We start from the raw sequence: 22,274 nt of genomic DNA on the forward strand, positions 1-22,274 counted from the left end.
CCATAACAATAACATGTATTGCCACATATATGCTAATATAATTGTCAAAATTCTTATTACTACTAATATGGTAAGTGTTTACTAATTAGCACAATAAAAACATGCCCCTGAACTTGAAAGACTAGCATAATCCTCCAAAATCAGTGAATTTTAAAAACTATTATTACTAATGATTAAATGATTAATCTGTTAGAATTTTACATCGACTAGACACACTCAAGCCTACTGGTTTATAAGAGAAGATAGTCTTCCCATTCAAAAAAGCTTTATTGGGTGAAGAGTCAGACCTACCTTAAATTCTATCATGGTATCAGAGTCAAGTTCAGTTGGCGTAAGTGTTTGATCAACAGGTAAAGAATTAAAGTTAACAACTACCTCTATCAACAAGCATGACTCAACATATGGGTTTGACGGTAAGAAAACAATGAGAGGAAGTGTTAGAGTTCCACACCAACTAGGCACACTCAAGCCAATAGTTTATAAGAAGGGGTAATGAGAAGTCCCACACTTATTAGGCTTAAGCGTGTTAGAATCCCACACTAATTAGGCATGCTCAAACCTACTAGTTTATAAGAGGAGATAATGAAGAGTCTCACACCGATTAGACATGCTTAAGCCTATTGGTTTATAAGAGGAGATAATCCTCTCATTTAAAAAGGCTAGTAAAATAAACTTTAAATGGAGTCCTCTCGCAGTATTTTGCACAATTTCAATTTGGTTTCAAGGGCAATGGAGTTCTTTTGGGGTAGACAGCACCTGGAGGCAGAGTTAATAATATCTCATAACAGTTCTTTAATGTAAAACAAATTTGGCTTGAATCAAAGAAACATTTCATTTTTTATGATCATCAATAAACAGTTTTTTTTCTTCCTTTTAATCCAAGATTGATCATAGACGAAGACAGATACCCAAATGGTGTAGAAATCATAAAAGAAAGGAACTAATTGAACAAGGATTATTTTAAGAAAATTAACCATTGCATCAACATGAACAAGAACCAGTTGAAGCATCAGACTCCGGAGGATTTTGTGTGAAAATGTTCTTTTTCACACCACTTGACCCTTCAGCTAAGAGACTTGGCGTTTCCAATATCTGCAAAAGAAACATTAATCATCAAGTGCCGAGCTTACTGTTCAAACTAAACATTGAATTACTGGATTATGAAAAAATACAATCATATATGCATATATCCCAAAACAGAACATGGTCCAAGCCTACGACCTACAAGAAAATAAAGAGTAGGTAGAAAATGCTAACGTTATATGTACCTTTAAAACCAGCTCCTCAAAGCATTGCTCCACATTGACCCGAGTTTTTGCACTACACTCAAGAAAAAGGCAGCCGTATTCCCTAGCAAAGTCCATCCCCTCTTTCTTGGTGACAACTCTTTCGCTTTCCTGAAGAAGATGAATTGGACATAAAGGATAACATTGAATGATACAAACATTACGATGAATTCAAGAAACAAACATAGTAATATCTTATCTAATACTAACAGAAACATGAGACGGAAAAGTATCAATGGACTTCGTAACTAAAGTACTAGCAAAGGATACCAGAACATTCAATTAACTGAAAGGATACTATGAAGTTCTTGATGGTATACCTTGTCAACTTTGTTTCCAACAAGCATTTTGATGCAATCTTGATTTGTTGAGTACAAATCAATTTCTTTTGCCCAAATATCAGATAAATTTGTAAATGTATCTCGCCGTGTCACATCATACACTGTACTGATTTCAAAAAGCAATTAGTTATACTGACACAATAAACTCAAAGTAAGAAAATGAAAATATATGAAAAAACAACCCAAACAAATCAGACAGTTCAGAAAATAACACAATAATATAATTGTCCTGTTTCAAACAGATTGGAATCAGGAAATACGAATACTATTTGGTTGGACCCTCCCATTAAAAGTTCATCCCCCTAACACACACACACACACACACACACACACACACACACACACATATATATATAATATTGCCCTCAAAATTCTCAGATTCTCACATAAGAAAAAGAATAATTCACAAGATAATAAATTTAATGCATATAGAGTTATAATTGAGGAATATGTAAGAAAAGATAAAGAAAAAATGTGCTGTAATCCTTATCATTATCACTATTAAAAGTGATTGGTTTCTAACATCAATATATTTGAAATAAGATAATAACAGTGGAACATTTAAGATGGCTACTGAAAAAAGAAAATTTAATAATGACTGAGATAAAACTACATACCCATAATTATCCCTTGAGCTCCTCTATAATATGAACTAGTTAGTGTTCTAAATCTTTCCTGTCCAGCTGCATCAAAACACAATAGAGGCATTTACATTCACCAACTTAATATAAAAAAAAAAGTTTCTTCATCACTTATGAACATGTTATGGACATTGTCAATTTTAACTCCTTGATTTACATGTGGATATCCAAAAGCCAAATTAAAGCATATAATAACACCTGTAGTAATGAATCATCTCAGTAAAAAAGTTCATAGCAATATAAAAATAGCACCAGTCCTAAATGAATCATCTCATAATTAAAAGAAGATGTACTTCCATAAAATGGGATAACCCTGGCCACAACATTGCAGTTTTCATTTCTGTTCCTTCTCTTGAACAGCTGGAGCATTTTAATCTCAAGTCTATTTCATGACAACAAGTGACATTCACCTCCTCAGGGAATTTTCCATCAAGATGAAATTTTTACCCACCCAGTTGAGTCTCCCATGTTTATATATATATATATCACCTGAATTTTTTTATAAATCAATCTAGCCTCTATTTTAAACGGTCTAATGGTATTATAATAACTTAAAAGAATAAATCCTAACAACAGGGATAAAACAGTATATAATAGTATCATAATCTTAGTCAATTTGCAGTGAGCTTATACACACACCTATAGCTCATTAGTATCATCCCGATTCATATCTTTTTATAGATTTAATTTAGAAATTAGAACTTAAAAAGTTGGACATGCTAATCAACTTTCAATAGCATCTTAACAATTAAAAAAAAAAATATTCAACAACAGATTATTTGATCGATAAAATTTATAATTACCTAATACATATTAAACTCACAAAATAAAACTGGAAACAAAAATCAGTAACCAAAAAAAAACAAATTACCAGTGTCCCAAATTGCAAGCTTCAACTTCTTACCACCAAGAGTAACATACTTAATCTTAAAATCAACACCTACAATAATCAAGATAAAAACTTTTAACCAATCCCAGTTCCAAAATCAATCCACAAACAAGAAGAAGAAGAAGAAGAAGAAGAAGAAGAAGAAGAAACAGCAAAAACCAATACCAATAGTAGGATTCAACTCCTCAAAAGTATTAGAAGTAAAACTCAAGAGTAGAGTACTCTTGCCAACCCCAGAATCCCCAATCAATAACAACTTAAACAAGTAGTCAAATTCTAGCTGATTCGCCGCAGAAGCCATCAAAAACAGAAACTTGAAAGTATTCAGAAAACAAAGGAATGAACTTGATGAGTTTGGATCTTGAAGTTGTTGCCTTTACACAAATATCAAGCAATGTATGCGAAAACACAAAGAAACAAAAAAGTAAAGCAGAACAGAAGGAAAGCTCTAACCTCTTCTTGTTTCTTGTAAAGAGTGCGTCTTTGTCTGCCGACGATAACTTATTTGGGCGGTTAAGGAAAGAATCTGGTGCTTTTCAACGCACGTTGTTAAGGTATTAGCGATGTTGACAACCGTTGGTTTAGAAAGACATGTGGGTTTGTGACTTTGTGTTCTTAGGTTGCTTCCTGATTTGGTTAACAATTATATTAAAATAATAAGCATTAGTTGAGCTAATCTTAATCACAGTGATGTTATCCGTCGATTCTTCAGTGCCAGATATTATTTTTTTGGTTTGTTAAAGAATTATACCAGTTAATTAATATTATAATACGATCCTTATCAACTAATTAATAGTTGGTATTGTGTATCAATCTATTGACAAACTCCCATAATTTAAATTATTAGGTTGTATTTGGTTCAGGGAATATTATATTATTAGAAAGATAGATTACTAGAAAATTTTTAGAGAAATGGATTTGATCGGTTAGAATAAATTAGTGGGTATGTTATAATAATATGTTTGGTTGGGAGGATAAATGAGTGCGTATGTTATGTAGATTACTAAATTGACCTCCTCTTTAAATAATAATATATTATTATTTTATTCTATTATTTTTGTTAACCCCCCTATATTTGAAATTTTACTAAAAAACCCCAACCATATACAATTATAATTTATAGCAAAATCACCCCTACTCACCTCAAGCCACCGCCGGCAGTCGCCATAATGGCTCACAACCAACCGAATCTGGCTGGTCGTGCGTCGATATGGCCTAATTCGGCCAGATCTGATCGTGAATATGGTCGTTTTATGGCTAGATCTGGTCGTGAATATGACCGTTTCACGGCCAAAGATATGGCCGTGAAAATGCCAGATCTTTGGTTGTGAAATGGCTACCATTTCACGGCCACATCTTTGGCCGTGAAACGGCCAGATCTGGTCATTTCTGGCCATGGATCACAAATCCATGGCCGGAAATGTCCTTATCAACACACGACCGACAAGATCCTGTTGGTCTTGTGCCAATATGATGACTTTGGCCAACGGCCAGCGGTGGTCTTGGGTGGTTTATGGTATTTTGTTAACTTTTAACTTTTTTTGTGGCGGAGGTGTTTTAACTAAATTCTCAAATGTAGGGGGTTTGGGATAATTGTTATTTGGTTGACATATGAGGGCAAATGTGTCCGAAATGATAAAAGATTAATGGCAAAATAGGGTCAAAATTAAGATTACCTCGGTAATCTTATATCAACACCTCTTGGGAGGGTAATCTGATTACCCTCAATATTACCAACAGTAAAACATTATTTGCAATAAAAGATTACGTAATATTTTATTACTTGACAACCAAATAAGGAAATCTTGAAAATTAAACAAAGATTACATGATTAATCTTATATCACTCTGAACCAAACCCTACCTTAATGTTATTACTTACTATATTCCTTTAGCTCTCACTTGTTGGGTGCCTGTCGTACTTTTTGATTTAGTAAGTGTGTACAATAATGACACGTCATACACAACAGTGTATATAAACTAGCGTAAAACTTGCAGATCCCGATAATAAATGAAATGTCGGTCTCTAGGGGTGCGTTTGGTTCCATATTATTATCTATATTCCCAATTCTATTCCCCAAATATTGTTTGGCACATTATTTGAGAAATATTATTGTATTTTTTAATTACTTTTAGACCCCTTAAGTTTACTAATTTCATTAAATACCCCCAGAAAAAAGTTTAAAAAGTAACAAAAACACCCCCTAAACCCATACTTGCCAGATTCAAGCAACCANTTTTTTTTTTTCTAATAATGTATACTGAATTTTCAATTATAATCTATGTAGATTTTGTTGATGTCTAAAATATCATAATTTTAAAGTATATATATATATACTAAAATCTCTATATAGTGATACTCTATATAGGAATAAACTCTACATTGTAATAAGTTATAATTTTTCTAATTCTCGCCTTAAGGAAAATTGTCTCTATATAATAATAATTATCTGTATATTACAAAAAAAAAAAAAATATATGTTATGTAAAATTAAAGGTTTAAAATGAAATAAAATATTTATTTAAAATTGTTTGGGACAATGATTTATGCTTATCATATCTTTTACGTTACGCGTACGTAATAGCTCGTTAGCATGTATATCTTTTTGTTGAAGCCAAAATATTTTTAGTTTCTTAAACATGTTTAGAACTTCATGACATAAAACTTTTTGTATTTCCGTACTATTATCTTTAGGATTATTTCCTTTCTCTTCTTGTCTAATTGTAACAATGATTTCTCCTTTAGTTAAAGCATACTCGATTTGTTGCTCATTTGGATAATCGAAGAAAACATTAATATTCATTCGATTAGTGTAGTGAAGTTGTCGAATCTGATCACTCAATTCTATAGTAACTCTTTTATTCTCCTCATCCATTTCATTTGTAACTTACAATTCATTGACATTAATGATCCTAATTTTGCAGCGCTTAAAACCATTGACAATTGTCTGTGGCTTTACATCAGCTGACTATGCATCAACTGCATTTACAGTTTCATCAATGATACTTATTTTTGCTGGTTCTAAGAAACAATCTTTTATCCATTTCAAAAGTAGGCAATTGCTTATTTTTGCTGGTTCCAAGAAACAATCTTTTATCCATTTCAAAAGTAAGCAATTGAAGCACTGAATTAAAATCCTAATATTACTAAAATATAAATTGAAATCCTAATATTGTACTACTAAAAAATGAATTATAAAATAAGAAATCAAAACTATAATTTTTGTAATTACACCTTTATTAAGTTATAACCTCCTTATAGAAATAAAATTAGTTAGTCCCACTATTATAACTATAGAGAGGTTTTATTATTATTATATATATATATATATATATATATTAAATCTGAAAGAATTTAATGTGCTTGATTTTAAATCTTCAAATTAGATCCGCATTTAAGTACATGCAAGGAAAATCATTATACGAAATCAGATTTTATATAGATGTAAATCCCCATTGGCCATTCTTAATGCTTTCATTAATACGATATCTCAAGAGTTGATTACAATTGAATAGTGAATACATTGCCTATCTCCGATTAAGGAAAGAAATTAAAAAAGCTTCCATGCCCAATAATGCTCAAAGATTTTCCTACCAAACTCCTCATTATATAAAGGAATATATATGCATGCCACCAAAGCCATCATCCTTCGCTAGTATTAATAAATACCATCTAATAATAAGCCAATATGGAAAAAATAGTGGTAGTTATTATCGGTGCTGGCCCTGCTGGTCTAGCTACCTCTGCATGCCTCAACCATTTCTCTATCCCCAACATTGTCCTAGAAAGAGAGGATTGTTGCGGTTCTCTCTGGAAGAAAAGGTCATATGATCGCATGAGTTTGCACATCGCAAAGCAATTTTGCGAGCTTCCTCATATGCCATTTCCTTCTAATGCACCCACATTTATGCCTAGGATTGACTTCATTAATTACTTGGACAATTACGCATCCCAGATTGGGATCAACCCTCGATTCCACAGGTCTGTGGAATCTGCAAGCTACGATCAAAATGCGAAATCATGGATCATTGAGGTGAAGAACACAGCTTTAGATAAATTTGAATTTTATGCTGCCCAATTTCTAGTTGTTGCCACAGGTGAAAATAACGAAGGGCTGATTCCCGAGCTGCCTGGGCTCGATAGCTTTCGAGGAGAGTACATACACTCTAGCCAATACAAGAACGGCAACACGTTCAGTGGCAAAGATGTTTTGGTTGTTGGTTGTGGGAACTCAGGCTTGGAGATTGCTTATGATCTTTCAAATTCGGGTGCCCAAACTACCATTGTTTCTCATCGTCCGGTAATTCTCTCTTTTAAACCACACACAAATATGCTTATATAATACGTTCGTTTCAACTAAGATTTTTATCAAAACTAATTTACAAGTATTTATGTGACAAATGTGTACTACAGGTACATATTCTCACCAAAGAAATTGTTCTTTTGGGAATGCTCTTACTCAAGATTCTCCCATGCAAATTAGTGGACTACATCGTTATGTTACTTAGTAAACAAAAGTTGGGAGATATCTCTCATTACGGGCTTAAAAGACAGACTATGGGACCGTTTTATCTCAAACAAACTACGGGTCAATCACCTACGATTGATGTTGGTGCCATAGGCAAGATTAAAACAGGAGAAATCAAGGTACTTGTTAAATTTTTATAAATCCACAAAGCAATATTCTCCAAAATTAGATGAGTATTTTATAATATAGTGAAATGATGATTGTGATGACAGGTTTTCCCCTCTGTGATGAGGATAAACGGGAAAGAAATAAACTTTGAAAATGGCAAGACAAAACAATTCGACGCTATTATCTTTGCTACTGGCTACAGAAGTACAGTAAGGAACTGGCTACAGGTACAGTAAATACTTTATTCTCGTTCAATTTTATCATTAATCTGCTTATTGCTAAGTTGAATAATTTAATTAAATTAACTCTATCTAACTGATGCAGGAGGGCGAGGACCTTTTTAATGATTCTGGTATGCCGAAAAGAAGTAGCCCTAGTCACTGGAAAGGAGAAAATGGTTTGTATTGTGCTGGATTCGCCAGAAATGGATTACTAGGGATTTCAGTTGACGCCCAGAATATAGCAAAGGACATCAAGTTGGCTCTAAGTCAGAGTTAAGGACAAAATATAACAAGATTTCAGAACGAGTTTATGCATGCACCCTCCTGCAAAAACATACATAAATAATCTACAAACATGGAACTAGTTGCAGTTTTTCATGTTTTCTCAATAAAGGTGTAATAGATTCTATATATATATATATATATATATATTTGATCTTTGATATATGGTCTCTCAATTCATGGTGTTTCTGCAGGGAAGAAAGACAATAAATTAAGGATCTATAGTCATATGGTTCTGGACCTTGTCCACTTAACTACAAGATAATATTTAATTAACTACAGGATCTATAAATTTTGTACAGCTTCTTTGTCTTAAAGTTTGATAAGAACTAGATGTATAAATTGGCTTTAATTAAGTTACTCTTTAATCCAACTTCCAATAAATTCCAGTCCAGACCAGATTGAATATATGAAATTAATAAGTTATTAAGATTTGATTTAATTTACTGCTTAAATATTTATACTTCTTTTTCGACAGTATTATATGATTTAGTTCAAATTATGGTAAGAATAGAGATAAACTTTGAATGTTAATAATAATATTAACATAATAATTATCCATAAATAATTTTGGGATACAACTTATTTGTTGTTGTATCTTTGTAAACATTTTGGTATAAAAATAAAATAAAATATTTAATAGTACTTGTATATATATACTTGTTCAGGATATTACGACTTTAATTTTTGACAAAAATATTGGACAATACATATCATTCTAAGGGATTATAGATAAGTTGGTAGTACGGATTAACTTAACTACTCTCAAAATCATTAATTAGTTTAATAATAAACGAACCACAGGTAATTAACCTGACTTTGCTTAACAATAAAAGAAAAATCGAGTTACAAATAAAGTTAATGGCTATTTTAAGAAGTATAGTTAAGTTGTTGGCGTTAATTGAAGAAATTGCTTCCGTGTCTTCACCAAAAAACCTCTGTAGATGGGCTAACAGTCGCCAACTCTTGGTTGCTATCAAAAGAATGTCCATCGTTGTCAGTAACATGTATAAATATGTTCGATAGATTGTGAACAAAATGCACCCTACAGCCAAAATCATAAGCTTGTAGCTCCAGTGCCAAGGACATCGAGCTGGCACTGTCTATTAGTTTAATCGATCAAATAATATATACAAAATCACAAATTAAACCTCTTCCATCAATCTAATATCATTTAATCCTTTTGGGATTAAGTAGGCATGGAAATGGCAGAAGAAGCTAATGTTATCATTGTTGGAGCTGGTCCGGCTGGCTTAGCCGCCTCTGCATGCCTCAATCGTCTTCACATTTCCAATATTTTACTAGAGAGAGAGGACTGTTGCGCCTCTCTCTGGAAGAAAAGGTCTTATGATCGATTAAAACTACATCTTGCAAAGGAGTTTTGTGCACTTCCTTACATGCCCTTTCCCCCAAATGCACCACGATTTGTTCCCCGGATACAGTTCATCCAGTACCTGGAAAATTACGTCTCACATTTTCAGGTCAATCCGCAATGCAATCGATGTGTTGTGTCAGCCGAATACGACCAATCGCGTAGGCGATGGAAAGTTGTGGCTGAGAACTCGGCTTCCAACACTGAAGAATTGTATTTTGGGAAATATCTTGTGGCTGCCACTGGTGAAAATAGTGAAGGTTTCATTCCAAATTTACCTGGCTTGAACCTTTTTGGAGGGGATTACCTGCACTCGAGTGAGTACAGAAATGGGAATGCTTACAAAGGCAAAAATGTATTAGTTGTTGGTTGCGGAAACTCTGGCATGGAGATTGCTTATGATTTACAAAAATGGGGCGCTAAAACATCAATTGCTGTTCGTAGCCCGGTAAATAATTTATAATTTTCTCTATTTTATACGATACAATATCACTTTTTCGATACTAAATACTACTTGTGTCATATGCAGGTGCACATACTGAATAAGAATATAGTGTGGTTATCAATGACAATATTGAAATTTCATGTTTCAATCAAGAAAGTAGATAAAATAGCAACGAGGCTTGCAAAGTTAAAATATGGAAATTTATCCAAGTATGGACTTCCAAGGCCTAAAGAGGGACCATTTTATCTGAAAGCAACCACTGGCCGATCAGCCACCATCGATGTTGGTTGCTTGAAGAACATTAAGAAAGGAAAAGTCAAGGTATGTATCTTTCATGCATTATTTAAATATATTTCTCTCTGACATAGTTAACATCAGGTGAGTTTGATTGATCTTGTTCATGATTTTGATAATGTTAATACTTTTCTACAGGTTTACCCAACTATCAAAAGCGTTGATAGAAGTAAATACATCGAATTTAACAATGGCGACATGCGAAAATTCGATGCCATTATTTTTGCCACTGGCTACAGAAGTACTGTCAGGAAATGGCTTAAGGTATATTTACATCATTTAATTACCCCAAATCTAAATTGTTTCAATGTGAATAATTTAACTGAAAAGTGTTTGTTTGGACTGCATCCACAGGATGGTGGAGGGCTCTTCGATGAAACTGGATTACCTACGAAAAATACAAATTCCTGGAAAGGAGAAAATGGACTTTATGGTGCTGGATTTGCAAGACAAGGATTGTTTGGTATCGCCAAAGATGCTAGAAATATAGCAGAAGATATAAAGTCTGACTTGACTAGTCAAAACCAGAGAAATAATTGATGGAAAAGAAACCATATATTGAATGTTTCTCATCCGAATTTTTCTGAGGTTGTTGATTGCCATCTAGATTTACCTATGGTTTATGTATTTCAGTATTTGTACTCCGAATATTGAATAAAATGGACGGCGATATTATTGTCATAATTTTTTTTGTTCCTGGCTAAATAATAAGGGCTACAACAACCATAGAAAATCAGAAATTGATTAATTATAATATATGAGAATCAAAATAATACATAAACATATGCTATAGTTCTCGCCACGTTCTGATTATAAAACACTTCTTATTACATGCGAATAATAATATAATTCTTGACTTATACACGATCATATATCAAATTGTTCAAGCTGGACATCCTTTGATTTCAAAGGAACATATTCTCCTAGATAAACTTCGAGGTGATCCGATAGAGCTGATTTGTCTATATTTTCATGGTGATACGATTTGCAGACGAAGTAGATCACCGTTTGGATGACGAGGCCGAACAAAATCAACTTGAAAAGTAACAAGAAACAAAGTATCCCATATGAAATCCTGCTCACCATGGCCAGTCTCCATCCATGCACAACTAGATGCTGAAAAACTCTTCGAATGAGATAAAGAGAACCATTCAGCGTGATGACGATTACCGACGCCACCACCAATTTTCCTTTAATCAATGCCTGGCTCTTCATCATGGCAGGAAATCCACAGGACTCTTCCAACACAGACACAACGCTCGCCAAATGCCAAATTATGGTCAAATAAAAAGATCCCACCAAGTAAAAGATAAAAATAACCCAGAAAACTGGCATTCCAACGCTTGTAAAGCCAATCGAATGCCACCAAACAACGACAATTAAAAATGCAAAAACGTTGTACACAAAGAAAGTAACGAAACTACAAATAAAAGTGACCATAAGTCGCTTCCAAACCTTAGGGACGACGCTCAAAACCTTCTTGAAGCTCACTTCTTTGCCGGAGTAAATACAGGCGATGGTGTAAACGACGGCCGCGGTCGAAAGGAGCGATAGGGCGAGGTAGAAAGTAAAGTATGCAGCTTGGAAAAGCCAGAAATAAGCCTTTTCAGTGGAGATGACCTGAGAGAGCTTGTCGGATTTCGAAGTGCCAGCTCGAGTTTCGTACAGTTGAATTTCGGTGTGGATGATTTTTCTGTAGAGGAGATTGGAGATTTCCATGTGGGCTAAGAAGATGAAAGATAGAGGGAGGATTAAGGAGACAGTGATCTGGCTGAAGATTTTTCTCCATGTGAAGATCACCTTGTAGGCTTCTTTGTAGATGCCAAAAAGCCCAAGAAATTGCATCTCTTCTTGTTCTCTATCCATGACTGCTCTTCAAAAGAAGCTATAGCTAATTCTGCTATGGAGAAGATGGAGATGGAGATGGAGAGGTTAATGAATATAGGAAATTGATAAGTCAACGACTATATTGATCATAATTAAATAAATTAAAAAGGGGATAAATAAATAGACTTGTTGTGTTTGATCTTACTGGACGGCAAAGACTAAGTCATTTTTCGTCGGGTCGTTCACGTCAAGATTGAGAAATATTAAAATATTGGATGGAGCAATTTCTTTCCATCTGCTAAAGTCTTTGTTGGAATCGAACGGGGTCAATACGCTCCAAATTTTTCTACCTAGGAATTTTCTTCAACTCATAATTACATACGATAATGATCCTTCCTTTATGCCTAAACCATCTCTTTTGTTCATTAATTGAAGACCCTTAAGGGCGATTTTCCTTTTATCTGTTTGTATTTTTATCTCTGTTTTTGTCAAAGGTAGGGTCGATAATTTGTTAAAAGAGTAAACGATTTTTGCCCGCCTTAATGACAATTTTTCGTTAAAAAAGTTTCAAATACCATTTTTTTATCCAATGTTTATATTCTGTTAATATCTAAAATATACTTCAATTTCTCAATTGGCATTCAACGAGTTACTAAGAGCCAAGATAAGAGGGTTTTTGTAGAGTAGAGGCTGGTGGATCGAATAGTGGTGATCGATTGAATATTGATCATCGAAAATCATCTAAGAATAGGAAACCCTAACTTTATGGTTGCCAAAAATCGATAAAAAATCAAGTGTTGGGGTAAGAGAAGTTTTGTAGAGAGGAGATCGGAGGTTCAAATGGTTGTGATAGAGAGAATGTTTGCCGCTGCAACCGGCTTTGGGTAGTAATAGAAATTAATTTTGGGTGAAAAAATAGTATTTTGAAACTTTTTGAGTGAGAAAATGCCATTAAGGCAAACCTTGAGTGGGAAAAAGTTGTTTACTCTTCGTTAAAAGAGTAATTCTACATTTACACCACTCTTTTATATTATTTTCATTACATTATGATGTGGCATATGTGATAACCACACAAATTCTATTATAATATTAAAAATTTAAAATAATTAAAAAATTATATAATTGTGACATATGCTACATCATGGTATAAAGAAAATGGTGTAAAAAAATATTGTAAATATAGCATTATTCTTGTTAAAATCATAAAGTCAATATAATTCTTGGACTAAATCATTAATTAATTAGACTAAAAGAGAAAATGGGCCAGGCGACGTGGGCTCAGCTTTAAAGGGTTAACTCTCGTATACACTTATTTTGCAATTGATTTCGAGATTATAGTCTACAGATAGATCATACGGACAGTTTTTAAAATTATTCTGAAAATTGTCATAAATAAATCTACTTCAGAATTTTAAAAAGCCTCATTAAAGTTTCAAAAATCTGTTTAAAAAATCTTTTGCAAAGAAGTTGTGAACCTATTTTCTATGCATTTGCTTTATTGTAATTAGGTCAAACTCAAGAAAGTGAATGAAATTACTTGTTGGAGATCCTAATTAAGTTGTTGATAATTAAATCCAGAATTATTGGATAAGTGAAACAAACGAACAAAGTGATCAGTCCACTAGGGGTGTTTAGAAAAATGCAAAAACCAAGTTGAATCGGTAACCAAACTGATTTTTCGGTTAACCAAAAAACAAGTTCGGTTTCGGTTCATAGAAATCGAAAAACCACATTTTTGGTTCGGTTACCAGTTTGGGAGAAAATGTAAACCGGTTTACAATATTATAATAATATATATATTAAATTAAAATATATAAAAAATCCCTAAACCTAAATCCCTTTTACATATGTGTGAATGTTTAATTTTTATTTGGATATGTATTGTTGATGTTTACAATTTAAATTAGGAAAAAATTTAAAAAAAAAATTAGTTTAAACCTTAATGGGATAACCGATTCAAAACAGGTTAACCGCTTTGAAAAAACCAGTTTAATTTCGGTTCAGAAAAATTCTTAAACCCAAAAACCAATTTAAGAAAACGGTTAACCGGATTGGTTAACCCGTTTTGAACACCCCCCACTAGTTTCAGTTTTGGGTAAAAATGGTATTCGTTAGAGGAAGGGTTGAAATTTCAACCTTAATTTCCATTTGATGCGCTTTGAAAGTGATATAACCCTTTTGCCTAATCACAATCTCAATCCTTCTACGTAGTAAAAAAGAACAAATGTAGAATGGGAGGATGAAGTCTTTTCATTAAGATTCATTGATCTAAACAAGAAGAAATGGTTACATAATTGGATTAACAGAACCCATATTGACCACAGATAACACCAAGAAGATAAAACAGAGTAACACTCAAAACTTTTATTTTGCAGTCACACCCTAATCAAGCCCCACTCTGTTTAAAACAAGTAATGTAAACTAGCAAAACACTAACGTAATTATTAGAGAGAGTTATTAATCTCATCAGATTACACGGCATTAACAGCAATCTTCATCCCAGATTGACAGTGCCCAGAGAAGCTGCATATAAAGAAGTTTTGTCCCTTCACCAACTTGATCCGATCCTTGCCTGATTTGAACACTTTTGCATGCCCCGGAGTCTTACAGCTGCTGTAACTTCCTCCGTTTACCGCCACCACATTGTGGATAGTTGGATTGTAGTTGAACACTGTAATTAACGTTCAAATAATGCACTTAATTATCATAACATCTTTCATTAATATATCTTTAATTATCATTGAGAAAACTTACCAAGAATATCTCCAGCTCTAAAGCTCTTTCCTTTGGGCCAGTTAGCCACGTTGAAATTCCAACCACCAGCGCCTCCCACAGTGTAGGTTGCCGCATTAACGTTTTCAACAGAAACCAGTAGGAGGCATAGCACTACTGCTGCAGAAAACAGGGCGAGATTTGCACTGCCTCTTCCCTGAGACATTTTCTTAGCTGAGATTGTTTGTTTAACTAAGAGAACTTTCAGTTAGAGCTCCAGTTGAGGTAGTAAAGATGCAAATCTAAATGTGCTTTTATAAGGAGGAAAAGAGCAATGGTAGTAGTTAGATTTTGAAAAAATGGACACACACCCAACTCAAAGACAAGATGGTGACTTTAACGGAGTATTTAATTGATTAAAGTTTAGGCCAACAACCCACAAAGACACGAAGGGGTGATCGTAAATTGACCAGAAAGGGATAAAACTGAAGTGCTGTTTTAAAGAACAGAGTTTGTATAGATAAAAGTGAACCCTGATTGCGTAATATCCATGTGGGTTTGTGGAGATTTAAGGGATCTTGGAGCTAGTGCTATCTAACGTGTAGTGATGACATTATCTAAGTAGTGGTGCACAGTAATAATAACTCCTGCTCACGCAAGCCACAGTTAGCCCACCCGTGAATTTCATTTGAAGGTATTTGCTCATTGTTTTAGGCAAATAATGGAGTAACCATCCCCTGATGTTTCTGTTGGGGGGAATTCTTTTACCCTTAGCCGGACCAAGACAAACAAGTTCAATTACATCCCGACCTAACGCAATTATATATCACAGATACATTGACACTACGACCGTCAACTGATTCCTTTATCAATTGTTTTTCTCTCATTTAGATCTAGATCTATATTTGATCTACAGGAAATCACTAGATAATATCTAAGCCCAGTAATAAAACAACAGAAGTGGATTTTATTTTATTTTCTTTTATCCAAGCAGGAAGGACCCGACATTACAATAATACAAGTAGTTATAATCACAATCCTAGGAAAAAGACATGGTAATAGCCATCACTTACAAGGTTAAAGGATGGCCAGGATTCTAGCACGAGTTTTTCCTTCATGATTTTGTTTCAATATCATTCTTCAAGTTTAAATACCTCGTTTCAAGCTCAAGCCAACTGATTGAATCCTCAAAGGTGGCCATCTTGTGGAGGTGATTTCTAGTAGTTCCATTTTCCTTCATTATCTTGAGGACATCAAGCAAGGCACGTGCTGATGCATAGAAGGTTGAGAGTGGATGCACGATCAAATGGAAACCCATTGCTTTCACTTCCTCAGGAGTGTGTAAGGGTGTGACTCCACCTTCATACATATCACAAACTCTGTAACCCTTGGTCTTGCGACCAATCTCTTCAAGCTCTTTATCATCTCTTGGAGCCTCCACAAAGGAGGCATCAGCTCCTACCTGAAAAAATGCATATAAGTAAACTCATTGATGCCGGACAGTCTGATTCTGTAAAACGTCTTCTCCGAGGGAAATACTTTGAAAAATGTGATCACACAACATTTTGTGACGACTGACATTGCAAAATGAATACCTCCACGTAAAGATTAGCCTGGCAATTGCATCTGACAAACCCTTTTTTCCTGATGTTACACGCGCATCAGTCCTAGCCATGAGAAAAAAGTCAGAATCACCAATAGCATCCCTGGCAGATGCTATTTTGACAGCATGCTCCTCAGCAGGTATTATCTGAAGTAGGACACGGGAGAAAAGCAGGAAAGATGTCAAGTACTTTTTGACATGTTATTTGAAAAGAAAAGGTCATGCCTAACAGTCCAAGAAATCTAGGAAAAATGGATACTTTCACTAGTCCCACAGGCTTCAAGGGTTTCAACTACGGAACTGTTATTCTCGGGTAAAATCGGTTGAATCATATTCAGAGAAAATAAAGAATACCTGTTCCCCAGGTGTGTGTCCTAGTTGTGAAAGCACATGCAGCAAAAAAGAAAAAAGAAACTGTAAGTAATATGCTAACTAGAAATCATAAAGAAATTTATGTGTTCCCTAATTATTCAATCTAAAATGAAGCAAAATCTTGAATCTTACCATACTTCTTTGGCCATGCTTGATCATGGAAGAAAATTTAACCACCAATATTAGTTTATACAATTTCTTTACAGGTTAAATTAGAAACCAATTCAGGAAAAGAAGCAAACAAAGTCTGATTCTAAACCTGGCAATATTATTTTTATCCTAAGCTCAGAACAGGCATGTGTGCATAATTGACTGTATTGTTGATATCTTATTTCATATATTTGAACCATTAATCACTAACCCCTATAATAATGACAAACATGTTGATGAGGTGCTTGACAAAGTATGGATACTCAAATTCAGGATTTTCTAACGAATAATCAAATTTATAGAAGCACAACAATAAAGGGATATTAGTATGGACACCAAGGATAGACACCGAATGCAAATTAAGCCGTACCTCAATGCAGCAACCAGCAGCACCAGCTGCAATCAATTCCTTGATAGTCCTCTGAACATTGAGAGCAGAGCCACCGCCAGTTTCTGAAGCAAGAAAATAGGAAAACCAGTTTAGTCTCCGAGTGGATTCCAACATATGCAACAGTTATAAGCGTAGCCACAAAAAGGATAAAGAAACTCTTAGCATTTAAATCAAATGTTGATGCATCGATGCAAATTTTTGATATATTGATACACATCTCAATACCTCAACAATGAAACAATTTACTTATCATGTGAGTAATAGCCGTGACAATGACAGTAGCTTTTTTCAAAACATACCAGCATCAACAATGATCGGGATCATCGGAGCCGCCGCACAGACAATCCTTGTCGCCGCCGCTATTTCCGGAGACCTCAACACCAAAATACACAATTTTATTTCGATTATATACAAATTGAGTTGACATTCTTTTTACTGTGTATTTATTGACTTTATTCCATACATATCTTTCATCTTTTTGTGCATAGTATTGCCTTTTATTTTTCAAAATTTTGAAAATCAAAATAAAAGGGGATAAATGCGCACGTTATCAAGCCAAAGTCTGGTTTGCCGAGGAGAGTTGCAGAGAGAGCGTAGCCGGAGATAAAACCGGCGTGAAATCCTAATTTTTGTACAATTGCAGCGGAGAGCGCATCGTAGCAACCTGGGATCAGTACGATCCCGTGATCCTCGACCAGACGGTGTATGCGAGTCTTCATCCTCACCGTGGGATAAGCTGACTTTCTGTTGCGACTAATGTTTGACCGCAACGTGGCGGATGATGTGTTACTTTTCACGTTGTAGCCAAGTGGCATCGGTATGACTGCCATTATCGTTGCCATTGCGCGCGAGAGAGAACAGAGACTAATACAGGAGGAAGTTTTGTGCGCGGTTTCTGAATTTAAACAGGGAGACGATTGGGAGTTTACGCGCCATGAAGGCACGTGTGGTATATTGGAAGAATTTTTTTTTTTTTTTTTTGGATAAGAACAAAGGCGGCACCAGTCACCACTTACCACCACGTTAATTGGGTGAATTTTATTTATCAAGTGAAAATAGAAAAAAGAAATTAAATGATAGAAAGTTAAATTTATTTACCAATTCCCATTTTCCAAAAGATAAATGAATTATTAGAAGTTAAATAAATAATTTAGTAATTAAGAAGGACGTAAATCATATTATTAACATAAGTTTTATGAAAAACGATTCAAATAAGTAGAGTTTGCTTCAACATCAAAAACTCTTGATAGTTTAATTTGAAAATAATTAAATAATTAAATATAGACAAATACAAATCACTCAAAAGTCAAACTCAAAGTATGATACTATTAACAACCAGTTACAATAGAATTTGACAAGAATAAACCTTCTAGGAAAACTATGGAAAGAATGTCTATATAGTATATATAGACTAAGCTACCCAAAAGATTTCGCTAAACACTGATAATATCTTTTGATCACTATAACTTATTTCATATAATAGTATGGATTTTGGAGGACAAAAGTATTATTTAGACATGGATTCTGGGGAACAAAAAGGTATTATATAATTACCAAGGTTTTGGAAAATCAATTACCTGAAGAAGCCAGAAATTTGCCTGATGGGGTTTACTTCATTATTCATGTTACATTCATTGATATTCTTCCAGTGTTCATTGAAGTATTCAAGTTTCATGTGACAAAAGAAATTATTATGCCTCAAAAGTCACGCTTATGTCAACCTAATAAATGTCTTTTTGTACTAATTGTCAAGCTTATATCTCCTCAAAGATATTCATACTGACCTTATCTTATTTCAAGAGATGAATGGATGAAAGCCTTCCATGTGTCAAGGTAACTTACAAAACATTCATTACATTGAATTTAAAGGTGTATAAATTTGCACTTCTCTTCCTAAAGAGGAGGGCGGGGCATATGAAAGCTAGACATATATTTGAGCTCAATTCTTTCTCTCTGTAAACATTGTATTTCTTCATCTTTGTATGTCTTACGGGCAATATCATAAAAATAGTCAGAGATCAATAAAATAACAGTGGATTTAGGAGTCATTTGTTTGAGCATCCGAACCACTATAAAAACCTCTCTTGTTAGCCTATTATTTATGTTTTCTGCAACATATATAATCTTAGCTCCATATTTAAATCTCATGAATCCATCACGTGTAATTTCTAAAGCTCTCTTAGCACTTTGTACGTGCAAGTTGTTGGAGTCCAAAATCACGCGTCAACATAAATTAATGTTCGATGCATGCAACACAGAAACTAATATTGGATTGACACTAAAGGTGGAAAAGTGACCCGCCCGGCCCGCGGCGGGTTACTTTGTTTGGCGGGCCGGGCCTAACCCGCCCGCCAGCAAAGGCAAGCCGGGTTAGGCCCGCCATTTTCTTCAAAATGGTTGGCCCAGCCCAGCCCGCCAGCCCTAACCCGCCGGGTTAGGTGGCGGGCTGGGCCGGGTTAGCCCGAATTTCCTTTTTTTTTTGTTTTTTTATTTAACTTTTCAAATAAATAATTATAAATATAATTGTTTTTAATTAACTTTTCAAATATCAATAATTCAATTCAATTTTTTTGTTTGTTAACATTTCAAATATTAATTCAATTTCGATACAATAAAATTATAATATAAGAAAAATTATTCATTTATCAAAAAATAAAATAAGAAATTATAACAATTATTGCCTCGTTAAAAACCTCACCAAGAAAAACCCAATGGGAGAAAAACTTGGTAAAGAAAAAAGAGTGCAATAATTGACAATTAATTTATAAATTACATTTTACAAAACAACTAATTTGGGGGTGGTTCACTAGGACCTCCCTCATCTGTATCATCTATATTACAAAATTGAAACGATTCTACTAAAGTATTGTCGATAACCTCGTATTGATCTTGATGGCGCGATCGTTCCCAATCTCGAAGACATGTGAGGACTTCAATCATTTTTGGAGCAAGTTTAGTCCTCCTTTCATTTAAAATCCTTCCACTTGCACTAAATGTTTGTTCGGATGAGACGGTTGAGACAGGAATTGTTGATATCTTATTTCATATATTTGAACCATTAATCACTAACCCCTATAATAATGACAAACATGTTGATGAGGTGCTTGACAAAGTATGGATACTCAAATTCAGGATTTTCTAACGAATAATCAAATTTATAGAAGCACAACAATGAAGGGATATTAGTATGGACACCAAGGATAGACACCGAATGCAAATTAAGCCGTACCTCAATGCAGCAACCAGCAGCACCAGCTGCAATCAATTCCTTGATAGTCCTCTGAACATTGAGAGCAGAGCCACCGCCAGTTTCTGAAGCAAGAAAATAGGAAAACCAGTTTAGTCTCCGAGTGGATTCCAACATATGCAACAGTTATAAGCGTAGCCACAAAAAGGATAAAGAAACTCTTAGCATTTAAATCAAATGTTGATGCATCGATGCAAATTTTTGATATATTGATACACATCTCAATACCTCAACAATGAAACAATTTACTTATCATGTGAGTAATAGCCGTGACAATGACAGTAGCTTTTTTCAAAACATACCAGCATCAACAATGATCGGGATCATCGGAGCCGCCGCACAGACAATCCTTGTCGCCGCCGCTATTTCCGGAGACCTCAACACCAAAATACACAATTTTATTTCGATTATATACAAATTGAGTTGACATTCTTTTTACTGTGTATTTATTGACTTTATTCCATACATATCTTTCATCATTTTGTGCATAGTATTGCCTTCTATTTTTCAAAATTTTGATAATCAAAATAAAAGGGAATAAATGCGCACGTTATCAAGCCAAAGTCTGGTTTGCCGAGGAGAGTTGCGGAGAGAGCGTAGCCGGAGATAAAACCGGCGTGAAATCCTAATTTTTGTACAATTGCAGCGGAGAGCGCATCGTAGCAACCTGGGATCAGTACGATCCCGTGATCCTCGACCAGACGGTGTATGCGAGTCTTCATCCTCACCGTGGGATAAGCTGACTTTCTGTTGCGACTAATGTTTGACCGCAACGTGGCGGATGATGTGTTACTTTTCACGTTGTAGCCAAGTGGCATCGGTATGACTGCCATTATCGTTGCCATTGCGCGCGAGAGAGAACAGAGACTAATACAGGAGGAAGTTTTGTGCGCGGTTTCTGAATTTAAACAGGGAGACGATTGGGAGTTTACGCGCCATGAAGGCACGTGTGGTATATTGGAAGAATTTTTTTTTTTTTTTTTTTTGGATAAGAACAAAGGCGGCACCAGTCACCACTCACCACCACGTTAATTGGGTGAATTTTATTTATCAAGTGAAAATAGAAAAAAGAAATTAAATGATAAAAAGTTAAATTTATTTACCAATTCCCATTTTCCAAAAGACAAATGAATTATTAGAAATTAAATAAATAATTTAGTAATTTAGAAGGACGTAAATCATATTATTAACATAAGTTTTATGAAGAACGATTCAAATAAGTAGAGTTTGTTTCAACGTCAAAAACTCTTGATAATTTAATTTGAAAATAATTAAATAATTAAATATAAACAAATACAAATCACTCAAACAGTCAAACTCAAAGTATAATACTATTAACAACCAGTTACAATAGAATTTGACAAGAAGAAACCTTCTAGGAAAACAGTGGAAAGAATGTCTATATATATACCAAGCTACCTAAAAGATTTCGCTAAACACTAATAATCTCTTTTGATCACTATAACTTATTTCATATAATAGTATGGATTTTGGAGGACAAAAGTATTATTTAGATATGGATTCTGAGGGAAAAAAAGGTATTATTTAATTACCAAGGTTTTGGA

The 22,274-nt window shown here is 34.3% G+C and overlaps 6 protein-coding genes across 6 annotated transcripts; 2 read left to right on the forward strand and 4 right to left on the reverse strand.

Annotated features, from left to right (window-relative positions):
* Window positions 1–813: 813 nt before the first annotated feature.
* Window positions 814–3,604, reverse strand: LOC116117245 (ras-related protein RABC1). Its single transcript, XM_031403281.1, has 6 exons — window positions 3,323–3,604; window positions 3,140–3,208; window positions 2,245–2,310; window positions 1,607–1,728; window positions 1,269–1,397; window positions 814–1,092 (listed from the first exon to the last, which is right to left on the reverse strand). The coding sequence occupies exons 1-6, from the start codon at window positions 3,456–3,458 to the stop codon at window positions 982–984; spliced, it is 633 nt and encodes a 210-aa protein (XP_031259141.1). The 5' UTR covers window positions 3,459–3,604; the 3' UTR covers window positions 814–981.
* Window positions 3,605–6,845: 3,241 nt separating this feature from the next.
* On the forward strand, window positions 6,846–8,291 carry LOC116117183 (probable indole-3-pyruvate monooxygenase YUCCA11). The gene is made up of 4 exons (XM_031403211.1): window positions 6,846–7,457; window positions 7,571–7,804; window positions 7,898–8,020; window positions 8,118–8,291. Exons 1-4 carry the CDS (start codon window positions 6,846–6,848, stop codon window positions 8,289–8,291), a joined length of 1,143 nt encoding a protein of 380 aa, XP_031259071.1.
* Window positions 8,292–9,495: 1,204 nt separating this feature from the next.
* On the forward strand, window positions 9,496–10,947 carry LOC116117231 (probable indole-3-pyruvate monooxygenase YUCCA11). Its single transcript, XM_031403262.1, has 4 exons — window positions 9,496–10,116; window positions 10,198–10,434; window positions 10,546–10,671; window positions 10,762–10,947. Exons 1-4 carry the CDS (start codon window positions 9,496–9,498, stop codon window positions 10,945–10,947), a joined length of 1,170 nt encoding a protein of 389 aa, XP_031259122.1.
* Window positions 10,948–11,169: 222 nt separating this feature from the next.
* On the reverse strand, window positions 11,170–12,393 carry LOC116117196. Its single transcript, XM_031403225.1, has one exon. The coding sequence runs from the start codon at window positions 12,271–12,273 to the stop codon at window positions 11,275–11,277; it is 999 nt and encodes a 332-aa protein (XP_031259085.1). The 5' UTR covers window positions 12,274–12,393; the 3' UTR covers window positions 11,170–11,274.
* Window positions 12,394–14,570: 2,177 nt separating this feature from the next.
* LOC116117181 (basic blue protein) lies at window positions 14,571–15,411 on the reverse strand. Its single transcript, XM_031403209.1, has 2 exons — window positions 14,989–15,411; window positions 14,571–14,905 (listed from the first exon to the last, which is right to left on the reverse strand). Exons 1-2 carry the CDS (start codon window positions 15,170–15,172, stop codon window positions 14,706–14,708), a joined length of 384 nt encoding a protein of 127 aa, XP_031259069.1. The 5' UTR covers window positions 15,173–15,411; the 3' UTR covers window positions 14,571–14,705.
* On the reverse strand, window positions 15,193–21,565 carry LOC116117182 (carboxyvinyl-carboxyphosphonate phosphorylmutase, chloroplastic-like). Its single transcript, XM_031403210.1, is given in 9 exon segments — window positions 15,193–15,257; window positions 16,101–16,408; window positions 16,542–16,564; window positions 16,567–16,696; window positions 16,904–16,923; window positions 17,054–17,088; window positions 20,702–20,774; window positions 21,012–21,085; window positions 21,259–21,565. Coding segments are annotated over 9 exon segments (1,002 nt in total). The 5' UTR covers window positions 21,555–21,565; the 3' UTR covers window positions 15,193–15,214.
* Between the last annotated feature and the right edge of the window lie 709 nt (window positions 21,566–22,274).

This window comes from Pistacia vera, unplaced genomic scaffold (assembly GCF_008641045.1).
Source record: "Pistacia vera cultivar Batoury unplaced genomic scaffold, PisVer_v2 Contig800, whole genome shotgun sequence".
Classification (NCBI taxonomy): Eukaryota; Viridiplantae; Streptophyta; class Magnoliopsida; order Sapindales; family Anacardiaceae; genus Pistacia; species Pistacia vera.

What these genes read in the sequence shown, in the direction of transcription:
- LOC116117245 (XM_031403281.1), bottom strand. Translation starts at nt 3,458, where the DNA reads ATGGCTTCTGCGGCGAATCAGCTAGAATTTGACTACTTGTTTAAGTTG. An exon ending in GCTTGCAATTTGGGACACTG is followed by an intron (nt 2,311 to 3,139) that starts GTAATTTGTTTT and finishes GTTTTGATGCAG; the next exon opens with CTGGACAGGAAAGATTTAGA. An exon ending in TTGAGGAGCTGGTTTTAAAG is followed by an intron (nt 1,093 to 1,268) that starts GTACATATAACG and finishes TTTCTTTTGCAG; the next exon opens with ATATTGGAAACGCCAAGTCT.
- LOC116117183 (XM_031403211.1), top strand. Translation starts at nt 6,846, where the DNA reads ATGGAAAAAATAGTGGTAGTTATTATCGGTGCTGGCCCTGCTGGTCTA. An exon ending in TTAAAACAGGAGAAATCAAG is followed by an intron (nt 7,805 to 7,897) that starts GTACTTGTTAAA and finishes TTGTGATGACAG; the next exon opens with GTTTTCCCCTCTGTGATGAG. An exon ending in CAGTAAGGAACTGGCTACAG is followed by an intron (nt 8,021 to 8,117) that starts GTACAGTAAATA and finishes TAACTGATGCAG; the next exon opens with GAGGGCGAGGACCTTTTTAA.
- LOC116117231 (XM_031403262.1), top strand. Translation starts at nt 9,496, where the DNA reads ATGGAAATGGCAGAAGAAGCTAATGTTATCATTGTTGGAGCTGGTCCG. An exon ending in TTAAGAAAGGAAAAGTCAAG is followed by an intron (nt 10,435 to 10,545) that starts GTATGTATCTTT and finishes ACTTTTCTACAG; the next exon opens with GTTTACCCAACTATCAAAAG. An exon ending in CTGTCAGGAAATGGCTTAAG is followed by an intron (nt 10,672 to 10,761) that starts GTATATTTACAT and finishes CTGCATCCACAG; the next exon opens with GATGGTGGAGGGCTCTTCGA.
- LOC116117196 (XM_031403225.1), bottom strand. Translation starts at nt 12,273, where the DNA reads ATGGATAGAGAACAAGAAGAGATGCAATTTCTTGGGCTTTTTGGCATC.
- LOC116117181 (XM_031403209.1), bottom strand. Translation starts at nt 15,172, where the DNA reads ATGTCTCAGGGAAGAGGCAGTGCAAATCTCGCCCTGTTTTCTGCAGCA. An exon ending in TAGAGCTGGAGATATTCTTG is followed by an intron (nt 14,906 to 14,988) that starts GTAAGTTTTCTC and finishes CGTTAATTACAG; the next exon opens with TGTTCAACTACAATCCAACT.